We start from the raw sequence: 17,658 nt of genomic DNA, 5'->3' as shown, positions 1-17,658 counted from the left end.
ATATAGAAAGCAAGCCATGATAAAACAAGGCTCATTCCTAAACTACCAGTATCACTTGAAATACAAAACACATTCAAAACATGTATGCAGTGCACTTGCAAGATAATTTAGAACAAAAATTTAGAACAAAAATAAAAGAAAAACAGTCACCACATATAATTATATGTACTTTGCACTGAGATATAGTTAAATCTGAATTATTAAACATCAGATCATCATAACAATATGCTTCAGTTTGTCTTACATTTTATTTGGCTGTGGAAGATACTAAACTGATTCCACCTTGGAAAAAAAACAACCAGCACACAAATTACTGCTGCGATGAAATCCTTTATTTACAGGAATACACACAGCTCTAAAAGAGGAGACTGGATTAATTAGAACAAGCTGAATACCATTTTTGTATGACGTAAAATATTTATTTTAATTATACCATGAGTTAAAGCTATGAATAAGCCATAACAATGGTTTCTATTAATTAAAGAGTGATTTTATACCAGGGTGCCCTTGAAGGTGCTAATCTAAGTTACACATTCCTATGTTAAATCACACATATAAAGGTCAAGAACACTATGCACTATTTCTATTGACATGTTGCCTGTCAAAATCAGTGATTAGTACATCCATCTCCTTTTAAGTGGCCTTTTACGCATGATTCTTGAATGTGAGATACAGCTCTGTCCCTTTTGAATTGAAATAACTGCTCTAAATATTACATCCATGTTTAATTTGTGGCTTTCAGTTCCATATAAAACATTTTTTTTAATGCATCCTATTTTTGTGACCTAATAGTTTGTTTTGAGATTCAACTTTCTAGCATGCATCATCGCCTTATTTAAGGGAGATACAACGAAACGTGTGTGGTGTTGCAAATTCAAAAAAAAGTTCACATGTCCCACACTAAATCATTTTTTATTAACTGAGCACCAGGCTGAAATGGAAGACCTTAATGGGACTTAATTCAAGGGAGAAATATTGAACCCTCTTTTCCACTGGTCAGGTAATAAATGACAGATAAATAGGGATAGATGGCAATTTGACTAAACCACCTGATGATGCGAGTCACTAACACCCCTATCTCTGGTGTCACTGAACTTTCCGCACAAAAGACTGTTACACCTCTGATTCAAAGCAGAAACACAATTGAGAAGAACTGGCAACTCGTAAGAGCTAGGAAGAAATCACTAACATACTAAGATCAAGAGTAACTTACCAGAGTTGGAAGCCGTGTTCACTTTCTCTCCTACTGCACTATGATGATCTGTTAAACGCGTTTCTGATCTGTGTTCCCTCGTTAAAATGTTGTCACAACTAAGAGCTGCAAAACCAACAGGAAAAATAAAACATCAACATTTGCATATTTATTTGTCAGTTGGAATTGAAAGTTTTTTGAAGATCTTCCTGTTTTTTAGAGAGAAGGTGTAAAAAGAATGATGAAAGTTGCATAATAAAGGCTGAATAGATGTATTGCAGAGGTTTGTTCTTTTTGCACTAAACACAGTTTGCAGTATTATGGCAACTGACTGTATGTGAAAAGAATATTAATTTGCCTCAATGAGGAATCACAGAGCTCATCATATATTTCTTGAATAACTGTGAAACAAACTCAATTCATATGATTATACGATGCCTATACACGTAAAAAGAAAATGAAACATGAAACAAGCATTGGCAGAACCAGTATGTAATACCTTTCAATGTCATTACCTGACCTTTTCACTTTGTCAGTGTTTATTGCAAATGCTGTTCCACATCAACAAAAAGGAAAATGATTTTCCACATCAGCTAAAAGGAACTATTGTTAGTTGATCCGGAACAGCATTTGTAAAAACAAAGTAAGAGCTGCTTTATTGTAATGACATATACATTTTCAGTTGTTACAATGAGCAAAAAGTATGGATTATTCTCCCGTTTCTACGAAAATATAATTTTAGGCAATGCCGGACAGGCTTACACTTTATCCAATCACTCGCGGATCCATTTCTTTGTTATTCTCTGGCATCATTCCTTTGGTCGTCCCTGAAGTGTAGGAGATCTCTTTTAAACAGTGATGTAATTGATATAAGTGCGGCATTCTTAAGATTTTAGTGAATCCTGCTCATGAATTCTGAAATGTTTTTGTGGTGCATTTTATATAGAATGCTATATTTTCACATTATGTCATTTTTAACTTTGTTTCTTCTTTTTTCAAGATAAATATACAATGCATTATGTATTATTAATTTTCTTGCACTTTATATTCTATGTAAACATTGAGAAATAAAGAACTGATTGACATAAAAGTTTGCATTTGTCACAAAGCATGAGCAGCTATGCGTCATGAAATGGCAGCCATTGCCTTTTTACCTTTAAGGGCGGGGAAGCAATAGAGGATTGAATGGGGGTGCATGTGAACACCATGATGGGAGCAACGTGGAGTCGGAGGTGATGGTGGAACAACAGAAGAGCTGGGGGCTGAACAATAAAACTAAAACAATGGAAATAGCAGGTGGGGGGACCGACGGACGATCTGGGGAAGAGGGAAACAACAGAATGAGAGTGGACAGTGGTGATGTGAGTGGAGAGCTGTATCCAGAGCAGAGAGCAAAAACACATACATTCCTTTACAGTGCTGAAAACAAAAGAGAAGTTCCCTGGTGTGGAGCAGTGGAAGGATGCAAGTCATCCAATCAAAAGGATGCTAAAGAAGCATGCTCCAGAAGAAAGACAAACACAAAAGGAGAGAAGAAAGCCATCAAACTACATGGAAGCAATTGAGACTGACAAGACAGCAAACCAATGGTAAGCAATGTGTAGGCCCAAAGCACAAAAACATTTTTTAACAACTTTATTTAGCATTTTGTAGAGAGACAGGACGCACTTTTCAGCAGTATCGCAGAAGACAAAAGAACAGGAGGGTTCAGCACTGGTCATTTCCCAAAATTGTACCTAGGGAAGAAGTAGGGGATGATGACCATCGCTCTAAAAAGTACAACAGCCCCAATGCCCCCCGCCTCTCAAGCCGCACAAGCCACACATATGAAAAAATAACACTGTAATAAGGATACACCCAAATGGAGTAGGGATCCCGGTGGGTCGCTCTCTGATTTTGAGGGGACTGTACCCATATGTCTGAGGCCCTCAGTGTTTCAGACATAGGAAGGTGTATGCCCCCTATTCGTTTTTGACGACATAATGTGCATGGTGGAAGGACACCATGTACCTTCAAATGTATCCACCCTGCCCCTGAGTATAGCTGTAAGGTTCTCCATGGCGTATAGATTCCATTCTTCACCCAACCATAATTTCAAAGTAGGGGCTTGTGGCAGTTTCCACATTTGTGCTATGCACAGCCACACTGCCAATAGTAGCTGGGAGAGAAGGCTCCCTTATGGGGTCGAAGAAGGAAGAGATCTATTTGCGCCAGGACCGCCCAAGTGATTTGACAAAGGATTGTGAGGTAAAGTGGTGTGTAATGGTGCATATCGTTTGGAGAACTTCATCCCAGATCGTTTGAACACTCGGGCATGCCCAGCACATATGCAAAAATGTACCCTGCTCCCAGCATCCTTTCCTGCACAGCTCAGAGTTCCAAACATTTAATGCAACCTTATTGGTGTCAGGTACCACTGTGTGAGTAGTTTGTAAGAGTGTCTTTATAGAGGAGACAAATAGAGGACTTGGAGGCCCCTTGCAATATTGCTCCCCAGGTGTTCCCTTTTCCATTGTTTCATATCGGCATAGTTTTGGTGGGTTGAGCTTGAGTATATGACAGTATAGCCACGATATGCCTTTGTGTCTGACATTGGAAAGGTACAGAGATTCTATAGGTGTCTCCTCCATCTGTAAAGCCAGGCGAGCCATTGGACGCCCGGCCCTGTGTAAAGCTTGCCCTATCCTATATGCCTCCCGCCCTGTCTGGGCAAAATTTTCCCTCAGGTGCTCACTGCTGCGTAGGTATCCGTCATCATAAAATTCCAGCAATTTGGGGGATGGTTCCTGATCCCAACAGAAGGAGTCCAGAAGGGTCCACCCATGGTGGAACGTCCTGATTAAGTGTGAGAGAAGGGATGGCGAATGGATATAATGGGAACTCTCACCTTCCACTAACCTGACTCCAATAAACAAGCAGGGTGTATGTCAATGGAAGAGGTGGGGGGGTTTAGAGTGCTTACAGTCTGGGGGTGCCAAAGAAGGCCATCTAGGGGTGTTCGGGAATAGGGCTGTTCCACGTCCACCCAGGGTTTATTATCAGGATCGTGATTCCAATCCAAAGAGGGCAAAATTTGCACTGCTAGGACATAAATGGAGATATTTGAAACTCCAAGCTGCCCTCTGCCATAGGTCGGTACAGTGTTGCCAGGGCCATCTGAGGTGATTTACCTGCCCAGACAAAACTGAGCATTTTATTGCGTATCAGGATTTGTGTCCGCTTAGGTATGACAAGGGTAAGGGTTTGGAGGAAGTACAGCAGGTGGGCATGAAGTTCATTTTAAGATAACTGAGTCGTCCCAGCCAGGAAATCTCTATTCAACCCATCGGTGTAGAATTTAGAAAAGAGAGCTGAACAAAGAAAGTATATTGCAATCGTATAGGGCCAGCGTATGGGATGGAAGTTGAACTCCCAGATATGTGATCGTGGAAGTCGCCCATTGGAACCCCTCTCTCTGGGTAGGCTCCCGGAGGCAGCCCTATGGATCTGTCACTCCCATGCCCCAGGACTTACAGAAATTGATCTTGAAGCCAGATGCCCTTGCAAGCAGGTCGAGTTCCCTCGTTAACACAGGAAGAGAGGACTCTGGATCTGTGATAAAGCATAGTACGTCATCCAAGAAGAGGGCAAATGTATGCTCTCTATCGCCGACTCACATACTGTGGATTGCTGAGTTACGCAGAATTTTTGCTATTAAGGGATCTATGGACAGAGCAAAAATTAAAGTGGATAGAGAACATCCCTGGCGGGTCCCTCTTGTAAGGGTTATAGTAGACGACAGGGCAGCTATCATTTTTAAGTTGGACGCCGGCTCCTCAAAATTAGCTTGTATGTAGGTTAGCATCTTGCGGTCAATATGTTATTTTAGCCAAAACCTTCGACAAGTATGTCCAGTCCACTCTGTCAAACACGTTCTCAGCGTCAAGGGAGAGGAGTACAGTTTGTCAGCTTGCATAAGTGCAATGGTCACGCGGGTGTTAGGGTTGGCCTGGCCATCAAGGATAAAGCCGGGTTGCAGGGGTGCTATGATAGTCATCCAAATGTGGTAGAGTCTTGCTACAAAAATGGATGTGGAGATTTTCATGTCACAATTCCAGCAACGCAATTTGGAGATAGGAGGAGCAAGATGTCCGGGGTTTGTGGGGCTTCAAGAGTAACGTGAGATGGTATTCTAGCATTGTGTCAGTGACCATGCCAGACGTCAAAAAATAATTAAACACGGTGGTCTTGAGATAGGGGGAGATGACTAATTGCTGCTCTAATTTCATCTGCACTGATGTCATCCTCCAACAAGCTCAGTTCCTCCTCTCTATTAGGGGGTTCGTAATTGCTGAGGGAGTGGTCCTGGTGGCATTCATCAAGATTCGGGCTTGGTAAAGTGCTGAATAACAATCGTAAAAAAAACGATATGATGTCCGGTGTCTCAGTATGACTTCCCCCACTCCCCATCATGAATTTCATGCATCTGGTTGCATGTAGATCAAATTCGTATTTAATGGGCCAGAAGACGGTCGGACATGTCCCCACGCTTCTAATACACGTTATCAAAATAGAGGAGCTTCTTGGCCGTTCCTTCATTAAAAGATGGGTCTAATGCGCCTAAGGTCTCTCAGTGTCTTTTGTGAACCCCCTTCCTTAGGTCTTGACTCTGCTTATTGTAGTTGAGTTTCGAGTTCCTGTTTACGAAGCTTGGCCGCTATATCAAATGTTGTGTGTGATAGAAGTTACCCCATATAACTGCTTTCGCTGCGTACCACAGGTTAGCCGGCGGTAGACCGCCAATATAATTTTTTCGGCGAAGTAATGTTCCACTGCGTCCTTAACATGCTCACGAAGGGTCGGATTGCGGAATGCTATCTCATTCATGAACCAGATTTCGGAAACAAGGGTTCAGGAGCATTAGGGCCTATGACAAGCCTTAACTTGACCATAGATACTTATAGGACTTACGGCAAATAACCAAAAGTTGTCATATCAATATTGGCACACTTATTTAATAACCCTTATTGACCTCCATCAAAATCCCTACAAGATATCAGATGGGCAGGGCGACTGATAACCTCTGCCTGCACTGCTTGCGGAGGAGGAGGGGCATGTCTGTGGATCCGGGAGTATTGGAAACAGATTGGCACGCGAATAGTGGAAACACTAAGCCATGAGATACATCTTACACCACAACAGATCGCCCTCGGCATCTGGGGGGGAGCAATCCTTAGATAGATACGAACAACTTTTCATCAACTTGACCTTGATGTTAGCCTGTTGTGTACTCCTCAAATATTGGTCAGCAAAGATGCTGCAGACTCGGCTGGAGTGTGTGTGGGGGGGGAGGTATGGGCAAGTGCATGAGAGCAGAATGGCAAATATACCGGGTTCTGGGTCCCCGGAAATTTGAAAGAATCTGGAGCCCATGAATGGGAGTGAAGGAAGGATAGGGGTAGACAGCCAGAGGAGCATCGAGAAATGAAGGGATGGGGTTTGTCTCGGACTTTGCACACAATTTCAGGGCGGTGGAGACCCACTGAGAAGCTGAGGAGTTTGTGCCGTAAACAGCAGGCCAGAATTGCAGAAATTATAGACATTGTACATTGATGGCTGCACTCCTGTCCACATGCCTTCAGTATTGGAGGGGGCGGGGTTTGCTATTGTACGTTTTGTCTAAAACACAAAAATAGTTTCTTTTTTAAATGGTCTCAGCAAATAATGTATTTATCAGCAACACTGATATTCAGAGAGCCTCACAAAAACAATATTGTATGTGCTCTCAATTACAGTGAGATACAGACTCCTGAGACAGCACTTGACTTTGCTGGCACTTTATATATTTCATCTGGTGAGGCCTTTCTTGCGGATCCATGACAGTCAGAAGTTTCTGGGCAGTAACTGTTAAGGTTACTGTTGACAACTGGTGCATTTCTATGCAGTAATCAGTGCTCTCTCGCTTGTAATGCAATTATGAAGCGTTCAGAAGAATGAGAACATGTTACATTAGAAACCTGTTAGAGCAGAAACCGGAGCCCTGAGCGAGATCAATTTGCAGGAATGTTTTCCTTGTAGCAGGAGCCCCTGTTAATGCCTAGCAGCAAAAAGAGAACATTACGCTTCTGTTCACGAGGCGAAACAAAGCATGTGGCAATTTGCACTCACACACACATACACACACGCACAAAAAAATATGAATCGGTCAGATCTGCATGAATGAAGCAATAAACTCTCATCCATTTTAGGATCTTGGTTTGTTTCAGGCCAAATGCAAACTTATGGGAAGTGAACACACTCAATACACACACAATCACAAATGAGGTTCATGTTAAAATATATAATAACACCATGACGCACATAGGAGGCTGCTGCACGCCACATAACCATGATGCCAGATCACCTTAACAGATGCAGCTCACCTGGGGAACTCTGTATACTGTATCTTCTATCAAAGTCTGGATCCTCAACGGGGTACGGATCTTCCTTTTCATTTGCTCTTAGTGAAAAGACTGAGGTCGCAATAAGAGGACCTGAGAAAACCAAAGTCATAATTAATCTACATTTCCTAACTAATGACTGATACAGTTGAACTGTTCTGTAAAGAAAACTACAGGTGAGAGAAGTGATCCGCCTCATGACTATCGGTGACGTGACTGAAAGCAGCATGCGTTTATTGGTGAGATCCAGCTATCACACAATTGCTCTCCTGCTTAGACTCTTATTTCCAAAAGGGACAACAAATTATAAATGCTTGTATAAAGACAAACTGAGGAAACTACACTTGACACTTAATCAATATGGAGCAGAAAAAATGCTGCAGACACCTAGCCCAATTTCTAGTTCAAAACTTGGAAATACCTTATTGGGCAATCCCATTTTGAGTTAGCAAGAACGGGGGGGAATCAGAATAATGAAAATGTGGTCATGGGCAAAGGCAGGAGTTTTCCCTGGAGTCACTGCAGTTCTGTCACATTAAATGATTTAGGGCTAGATGTAGGAAGCCCATATAGGTCGCAAATGGCCCGATTCGCAGAATCGGGCTATTTGTGAATGCAAATAGGCATTTCCAAATGCACAAACCTCAAATTGCGGTTTGGCAACCTGTTACCGGATATCAATTTGTTAGAAATGTAATAATATTGCTCGGTTATTTAAAACCTGTGCAAAAGGAAAACATTATGAGGCATAGTTAAAAACAAATATCATAGCCGCAGCACCATGCATAAATTACAAAATTAAGATAGACGGGTGTAAACAAATTTGCATTAGAGTACCAACGTGTGGGCAAAGTGCATAACAGATCTTAAAGTGAATTCTAGCAATCCATTGCAAATTTAACTGTAGAAAACATAATTAAATCATCATCATCATTAACTTCATTCGGTCGTTAAGACCGTCAAAGTGCATAGGCCTACAAAAGTATGGCAAATAAAACAACATTTTACATGATCAAATTGTAAGCCAGAGTAGATGATGTTATTCATACAACAAGCATATTAAAACCCGAGCCATTAAGGAATATAAACAAATTAAAAGAACTGGCTTCCAAGGTATTAAAACCATACAAGCTAAAAACACATAGAAAATACAAAAAGTGCTGGTGCATATTTGTTGGAAGTGCAGAGTAGCTCAGTTCTCTGTGGATTGTACATAAGTCATAAAATACCATGATCATAAGACATCCAGTACAAACTAAACACTTTATGAAAATGAATACTTAATCAGATGACATGCTCAATTTATTTTAGCATAATTAAAAGGACAAGTTCAGTGACAATAACACTATAGATCTATTATTACAATATTACCATCAACGACTGTAATAAAAGGATACCAAACATGTAGGCAAAGTGCATATCAAGTCATAAAGTGCATACTAAACAGTTCACAATACTTGTCAGTCATAAAGATACCATCGATAAAGGAAAATGCGAGGAAGATCTTAATGTGCACTCTAAAGAATCTGGATTGCTCAACTGTGCTTTCCAGCAGTGGTTTCGCGGAGTATATGAAGAGCCAATAAAGTTGCCACGGACTCACATTAAGGTGCAGTTTCATTTTTTAAGGGCAGGCAGTGGTCCCTGGGACCTCTGCCTGCTCTTAAAAAATATTTCCTCACACACTCACAAAGAGGAAGGGGTCCCCTACTTGAAGTAGTTGTCTGATCGGTTGCAGTGGAACAGAGCCTGTTGCCAACTACCATGTGTTAGGATCCTTGGTCTTCTTGGGGTAGGAAATGTGTCTGCAAACTCTTTGTTGAATAACTTACATGTAATTAAGGCATTATATTACATTTCCAAATGCTGGTGTAGCAAACCATTCACCAATTCTGACAGACTGCCTATAGATGAAGAAGAAAATCTAATCCTTTTGTTGTTTGTAGTAAAAGCTGAGCCAGGTGCCTCAGCTGAACAGAGAAAGACATAGGGGGCTGCCTGGAAGGTAACTTGTTGTGGAAGGTGATCACTGTCCTCCTTCTCGTCGAGATGGTATGAATAGACATTACACATTAGTGAAAGAGTGACAAAGGTATAATCTAATGCGGAACGGGTTGATTTTGAGTGGAATGAAGCTGCTGGTGGAATGCCCTCCGAGAATAGGCCGTTAAGTGCATAGAACCTTAGATGCTGTAGATCTCCTAGGAATTGCCTGATGATTTTATTTAGTTTGACGGTTCCATTTTCACCCTGAGCTGGTATGTCCCAAAGTGAAGACTGAGATGATGTGAACTCTTCGGAGGAGGAGGATCCTAGGAGATGTAAGTTGAAGTCACCTGACACCACAAGGTTTGAGGTCTGTTCTTCTTCTAGATACCTCAGAATTTCGTTTATCAGCAATCTTGAGGCCTTTGACCTATTTTAGGGTGAATGTAAATGTTGGCAATTACGACCTCAGTTTTAGCATTCTGGCAATAAATCGTAATCCTGACTATTTATTTCCGGTGCATTAAAATGCAGTGGCTTGAAAGAGCCTAGGCTTGTTACTGATGTAGGCATTTCCTGGCCGTCCTTTAACTGGATTCAATGTTTTGCTTTCTAGGCCGTTGATGTCCTAAGAACACAGATGTACGGATTCTAACCGTCCCTTGGAGTGCGTGCAGTGTACTGAACTTTGTCAAACGTTCCTGGTTGCGCAATTTATTGTGTGCAAAAGCCTTCTCCAATTTTGGATCACGAGAGCCAGGTATTTGAGAGTATGACCCAGATTGATTCCTAGGTGCTGCTCATGTTGGCACTGATTTACCCATCGCCCTTAAGGACTAAGTGTGTGGTCTTAGTTGGCTGTGCATTGTCGCTGGACTGATCCGAGCCAAGCAAAGTAAGACGGTATCAAGATTTGTGATAGGGTTTTCCACCTTATTCCCCAACTCCTGAAGGTCAGCCATTTACTCAGCATTTTCCAGGCAATCTCAGATGACCTCCAAGTGGTCTGTGTTGCCTCATTCTCCAGTGGACAGCCGGAGTGTATAATTTCAATTTAAGCAAGGTCAGCTGACCTTAGGTTTTCCAAGCTGGAAATAAGGGTTAATAGCCGAAGAATATTACCCCTGTTTAGGGTGTCGCAGTTGCCTTTAGATTTGCATTCAGGTAAGAAAATTATGATGTTTGTGTCTGGCTGGTCGTTGGGCATTATCTGAGGTTTGTATTGAAGTCTATGAGGATATTGTGCAGTTTACGAGGGAGTTTCTAGCATGTTAGGCACAGTAATTCTTAGTACAATGGGATCTTCAGTTGGTGCAATCTATTTTAGAGCAACTAGCTGGGTGCAGCCCTGCTCTGCATTGAGCTCTCCTTGTGTCTTGAGTATCCTTGATGTTAATGAGGGGTTTCCATCTGAATCACCACCCGGCGGGGTAGTAAGTTGCACCCTGATTGGACTTCTGGACTGCAAGGTTAGCTCCTGTCTTAGTGTCAAATGGTCCACCTGTCTGTTGAGCTTCTATACTTGGTCAAGGGGCGCTCAACTCTATGATGGGAGATGCTTCTTTTGGGCCCGTTGGATTTCTAATTGCCGTTGACTTGTTGCTCTTATGGTCTTTAGGGGCGTCGCCACTGACTGCATCGCAGCAACTGGAGCCGCCGACTTCAGCTTCTTGTCCCGACTGCTTGCCTACTGCTGGTGTCTCTTGTAGGTGAAGTGGCATTTCAGGATTATTGTTCTCTGGGAAACTTGTTACGGTTTTGGTGTGGAGTATTCTCCAAAGAAACTGGTAATGTTATTTTTGCTTCTTTGCTTATGTCAGGCTTGTGAGTTATTCAACTGCCCTGGTCCGTTAGAAGTGTTTGTCAAATTAGGTTCTAGTTTATTTGAAATTTCTGCCTGCTCATTTGATGATGAGTTCGGATCCCCTTTGGATGATCCGATAGTATTTTGATCTTAAATAGGCTTGACCAAAGGGGTGAGGGTGTTAATTTGTTGTAAGGGTTGTAAGGCGTGAGCTTCCAGGGTAGAGCAGAAATTCTGTAACTGAGCTCTAGTTTTGGGCTTGGTGTTTTATTTTAAGCCTGTGAGTAAGACACTGAGCATGATAGAAAGGGTGGATAACTTATCCAAAACTGGAGCACAAGTGGAGCTAGCTTGTGACAATTGAGGGTCAGCCTGAGCTCGCTTGATAAGGTTTTTTAATTCTTATGGTTTTTCATCTATACCGTCGACAAAAACCACTAAGGTATTGAGTAATGATAATGGGATGTCCATTTTATTTGACTGGTATTGTAGGGCATCCACTGATAGTTGCATAGTGTTTAAGAGATGTCTAGATGGTGTCCATCTGCGTTTCTTCTTATAGTCTTATTTATGCTTTAACGCTTTGAGTACTTCCTATCTGAGGTGAACTCTGAGCATATAAAGCTACCATCTCCTCCTATTCCTGAGTTGTAAGGTATGAGATGTCTTTGTATATTACCTGAACCTCTTCCAAGACTTGCTGGCCAGAATGCTTTGGGCTGACGTTAGCCTCTAGGCCGTGGGTATGCTCGGTTGTCTTTAGCAGTGGAGTGAGCTGAGTCCCTCCTCCATGATTAGGTGCTTCGGTTGAGTCTAAAGCTTGTCCATGTAGTGGCAAATAGTGGCAGCAGCGACTTTGGCAGATCATAACAAGCTAACCGGGCAGAGCTGAAGCTTCCAGAGAGGCGCAGGACTGTAAAGCACCGTCATAGCACCGCACCTCCGAGACGTCATCAACTGCTCCTTCAACTCCGCCACCTTCCCGGAAGACTGGAAACACGCTGAACTCACCGCCCTTCTGAAAAAACCCACAGCGGACCCCACCGAACTCAAAAATTATCGCCCCATCTCACTTCTCCCATTCCCGGCCAAAGTCATCGAGAAAGCTGTCAACAACCAGCTCGCCGCCTTCCTCGAAACCAACAAATCCCTCGACTCCTCACAATCTGGCTTCCGAGCAAAACACAGCACTGAGACCGCCCTCATCGCAGCAACAGACGACATTCGAACTCTACTGGACAATGGAGACACAGTCGCCCTCATCCTCCTCGACCTCTCCGCAGCCTTCGACACAGTCTGCCACAGCACCCTTCTACAGCGCCTCAGAAACATCGGAATCCAAGGAAAAGCACTTGAATGGATCACCTCGTTCCTCACCGGAAGAACCCAGAGAGTCCGCCTTCCACCATTCAAATCCAAGGCCTCTGAAGTCATCTGCGGCGTACCACAAGGATCATCACTCAGTCCCACCCTCTTCAACGTTTACATGAGCCCCCTCGCGGCCATCGCACGCCATCACAACCTCAACATCATCTCGTACGCGGATGACACTCAACTGATCCTCTCCCTCACCAATGACCCCAGCACCGCCAAAACCAACCTACACGAAGGAATGAAAGAAGTTGCCGAATGGATGAAACAAAGCCGTCTGAAACTAAACTCAGATAAGACAGAAGTCCTCATCTTAGGTTCATCCCCCTCTGCATGGGACGACTCCTGGTGGCCAGAAGCCCTCGGAAAAGCACCCATCCCGACAGACCACGCACGGAACCTAGGCGTCATCCTGGATTCTTCACTCTCAATGAACAGACAAGTCAACGCCGTATCCTCTTCCTGCTTCAACATTCTTCGCATGCTCAGAAAAACATTTCGCTGGATCCCCTCCGATACAAGGAAAATAGTCACCCACGCTCTGGTCACGAGCCGACTGGACTACGGTAACACCCTCTACGCAGGTACTACCGCAAAACTCCAGAAGAAACTCCAACGAATCCAAAACGCCTCAGCCAGACTCATATTAGACATCCCACGCAACGATCACATCTCTGGTCACCTTAAAGACCTCCACTGGCTACCCGTCAATAAGAGGATCACTTTCCGACTGCTTACCCACGCACACAAATCACTCTACGACATCGGTCCAGAATGCCTCAACTCACGACTGTCCTTCTACACCCCCTCCCGCCATCTACGTTCCTCCAGCCAAGCCCTCGCCACTGTACCTCGCATCAACAAGACCACCATGGGAGGTAGATCCTTTTCATACCTGGCTGCTAAAACTTGGAACTCCCTCCCCGCTTACCTTCGCCTTACCCAGAACCACCTAGCATTCAGAAAGCAACTTAAAACGTGGATTTTTGACAAGTAATTCTCCTCCCCTTCCTAAGCGCCTTGAAACCCTACGGGTATGTGGTGCGCTATATAAATCCTTTGACTTGACTTGACTTGACTAAAGCTGCACAATGATCTAGCACGGTTGCTTCTGCAGTTTCGCTGCCTCTGATAGCGCAGACGCCCCAAGGGTGTGTACACCATCAGGAAGCCTGCAGACAAGGAAGCTGGTCGAATTGTTGGTAAGCCAGTAAGACTGAAGCAGGCTCCCAGCAAGCCCTGCTCCATTGCTGTTTCTCCGACACTTCCCTGATTTCTTCCTTGGTGGGTGAAGGGGATTAGCAAGAAGCAGCAGAAAGGAGAAGGCAGCCGTAGGTGTTAAAGTTGGGTGCAGGTGAGCTGGATGCGGGCAAGAGGTTTATGAGAGTGGGAGTGTCTCCTACCTTTGGGGGGGCAGGGAGTCACGTTAGGCTCTTCGGCTCTAAGGACTCCTGGGGCCAACTACTGCCGCTCTCCTGAACGTTCTCTCCTTCTCTCCACCGCCGCCGCACCTCAGGCTCCCCCGCTCTGCTGGTGAATCATGCCTCGCATGGCCCCACCCGCTCTGATTCTGCTTCCTGGTTCAGGCATCAAAGGTCAATGTGAATCGCAATTTGGTTTTGAGAATCGGTATTTCGAAGGGGCGTGTTTAGGGTGTCCCTTCCAAATATTGATTTGCATTGTTATGTACAAATATTTTGCGACATAAATGTGGTCGCAAAACATTTGCACTTTACCGCCAACTCAAAGTTGGTGATAACCCATTTGCAAACGGTAAAGGGTCCCCAAGGGACCCCTTCTCCTTTGAGAATAGTTTAAAAAATGAAATTTAAAAGGTTTAATTTGATTCTTTTTAAACGCATCGCGTTTTCCTTTCAGGAAAACAGGCTGCGTTTAAAAAAAAAATTGCTTGATTTAAAACAAAGATTGCTTCATTTAAAAGCAATCATAAACATGGTGGTCTGCTGACCCAAGCAGGCTACCACCCCTGTGATGGCATGAGTCGTACTGGGTCACAAATTGCAACATCCCTAAGCAACAATTGCAGGCAAAATCTAGCATGCGCTATCTTGGCATTATCATTACGCAGAAACTGGCAGAAGTCACTACGGGGAATTGGAAAAAGATCAGCCAAGAAGTAGGGAAACTGCTGGTTAGATGGGCAAATCTCCCTCTAAATCTGTACAGTAGGGTAAATCTGATTAAGATGGGTATTTTACACAAAATTACATTTTTGTTTAATTCCATACCATTATTATTTGATAAAAGGGAGATCGCTAAACTTCAAGGAAGGCTAGGTAGTTTAATCTGGGCTTCTAAGGGCTCTCGCATATCTTGGAAAAGGTTAAGGAGGAGACTGGAGAGGGGTGGGCTGGCTCTAGCAGATCTGATGATATATGGGCATGCTTTTTTCTTTAAGAACTGTTGGATGCTCCTAAATAAAGTTGACAGTTCTGCTATAGGAATTCTCTTTGGGGCAGTGCTTGGTGAACTGAAGAAGGGCCAAGATCAATTCCTGTTTAAGTTTGGAGACCTAAAGTTCTTCAAAAAAGTAAGATTGAAGATTTTTTGGGGGCTTTGAAGGCATGGGTCCCAATCCGGAAATAATAAGGAATTTCCTATATTTATCTAGGGCCCCGATTTGGGAATCTCCAGGGACCCCTCAGTGTCTGAATGATTCACTTAGCTTCCCATTAAGGCACGCGGTATTTCTTGTTGGAGAGATTTGAAATCGGGTACTAAGTTAGTAGATTGGGAAACTTTGAATTTAATTACAGGGGGCATACTAACCGGGTTTAAATACTACCAGCTCTCTGCGTGCTGGGGGTGTCAAGATTGGAATGAAGAGGAGGACGATACCTGGTAAGATCAAGCAATAAAAACTGGTACTGTCAAGAAGGAGGTAGCTTTATGGTATCATACTTTGATTAACGCAGAAGACGACCTAGACAGAGATATCCAGAGGCTCTGGGAAGATGAAATGCGGAATATAAATCTGAGGGAAGCTTGGATAGTTTACTTTGCAATGCTAAGGGAAACTGCCAAACCTGCTTATCTAAAACGCAATCACCTCTTCACTGCTTATAGGGTGTATTGGTCCCCAGCAAGATTAGAGAAACTCTTATGGACACACAATGAATGCCCAAGATTTAGAGACCCCGCAGCCGACGATCTTCATATGTTTTTAACATGCCCAGCTATTGTGAAGTTTTGGTCTGAGGTGTGTGAATTTCATACTGAAGTCACAGGTATTACAGTGAGGGTATGCCCAGTCTTGGTGTTTCTTGGAATTTGGCAAAATAATGATATTGTGATTAGCAGGTTAGATGCAAGATTTATTTTCTACGTAATTCTTTTAGGAAGACGAGAGATATGTAAATCATGGAAGTCTGACGTCCCACCTCACTCTCTGGAATGCAAAAAATGTGTTATATATATATATAAGCAAACAGGACCGGTTATGTGATCCTAGCAGTCAAGAGAAAGTATGGGTTAAGCTGGTGGATTGGACTCAAAAGCTTGAGGTCCAATGATTAAGCCAATGTTTAACCGTCGGTCCTGTTCCCTTCTGTGTTATGTGCACTTCAGGGAAGGGTGGAAGTGGAAACGGATTTTCTCTCTTGAGTGGAATGACTCCAACCTGGCCTGGTTTACCAGAGAAGGATAGGAGTATAGCCAACAAGTGAATTGGTAGAATGGGGACAAAAAATAAATACAAAAAATTGCAACATTCCTCACTAATATTCATGAGGTAGGTCTATTTACGACCCACTACGAATCTGTAAATGAAACTCAATGAGTTTTATACATTAGGAATAGCGCTTTCCTTAATTGCGATTCGCAAAAATTCTGAACTGGGAAATCGCTATTCCTAATCTTTGTACATCTAGCCCTTAATTATTATCAGTACTCATCATCTGGACTTTGATAAGAGACTAAAAAGATACCTGTTCAGAAGTTCATAGTCAACCTGAAAGAGAATGGAACACAGAGCTAAGGAGTGGAGTATGTTAGTGCCAAAGAAGGAAAATTCAGTGATCAAGAGAGTAAGTACAGAAATATCGAATATAAATATTGAAAAAGAGAGGGGAAAACAAGAAATATGAGAGAGGATTAGAAGGAAAGAAGCAAAGATGGAAAATGTAAGTAAGAAGAGGTAGAGGAAGAAAAGCAATGAAAAAATAAAAACGTAATGAATGAAGGTAAAAAGTGAAGAAAAAAGAAACCAATTAAAGAAAGACAGGCATATGGATGGAAAGAAGGAATAAAAGGGAAAGATGCAATGATGGAAGAAAAAGGTGTTAATAAAGTGGAATGACAGAAGGAAACAAACAGAAAAAGGAAAGAAATGGAAATAGAAATATATAAAGATAGGAAGAAAGAAACAAGATCGGGTCAAATAAGACTGAAAATGTGCGAAAAAGAGAAACCCATTAGCAAAGATCGAAACCCTAAAGGAGACGGTGGAGTCACTCATTCACTGCTCTTCGGGGTATTTTATTTTTCGGGTTATTCCTTTAGTCATGGGAGTGAAAATGTGGGACATAAATCTGGGCAAAAGAAACTTTGGTCGTTAAAGTGAGTCTGTTGTTAAAAACTGCGTACACACTTGCACAAATAGTCCTAAAAAGAGGAATGCGTACCAAAGTACAGAGGAAACCAGGTACAAAGTTATGCATACATTAGTAGATACATACAAAACAATGCATACATTGTCACAGTGAATCACCTGGAGAACCCAATGCATGTAGCAATAACATCGAAGCAATGCATGTGGGAGGAAAGTAGAGACTTACAGAAAGCAAAGCGTATGTCAGTAAACTTACAGAAAGTAAGACCTGCAGAAGACTAGAGAGAAGCCTTTACAAACAATGCACACAGTAAAA

At 42.8% G+C, this 17,658-nt stretch overlaps 1 protein-coding gene across 1 annotated transcript in view; it reads right to left on the bottom strand.

Annotated features, from left to right (window-relative positions):
- LOC144818741 (uncharacterized) overlaps positions 1-17,658 on the bottom strand; it is a 186,854-nt gene that overhangs the window by 90,813 nt on the left and 78,383 nt on the right. The window contains exons 3-4 of the mRNA XM_078676445.1: positions 7,594-7,704; positions 1,214-1,318 (exon numbers count right to left, since the gene is read on the bottom strand). Of these exons, the coding sequence (XP_078532571.1) occupies positions 1,214-1,318; positions 7,594-7,704 (216 nt within the window). The remainder of the gene's footprint in view (positions 1-1,213; positions 1,319-7,593; positions 7,705-17,658) is intronic.

This window comes from Lissotriton helveticus, chromosome 2_1 (genome assembly GCF_964261635.1).
Source record: "Lissotriton helveticus chromosome 2_1, aLisHel1.1, whole genome shotgun sequence".
Taxonomy (NCBI): Eukaryota; Metazoa; Chordata; class Amphibia; order Caudata; family Salamandridae; genus Lissotriton; species Lissotriton helveticus.
The sequence above is the reverse complement of the archived record's forward strand: the minus strand, read 5'-3'. Positions and strand labels throughout refer to the sequence as shown.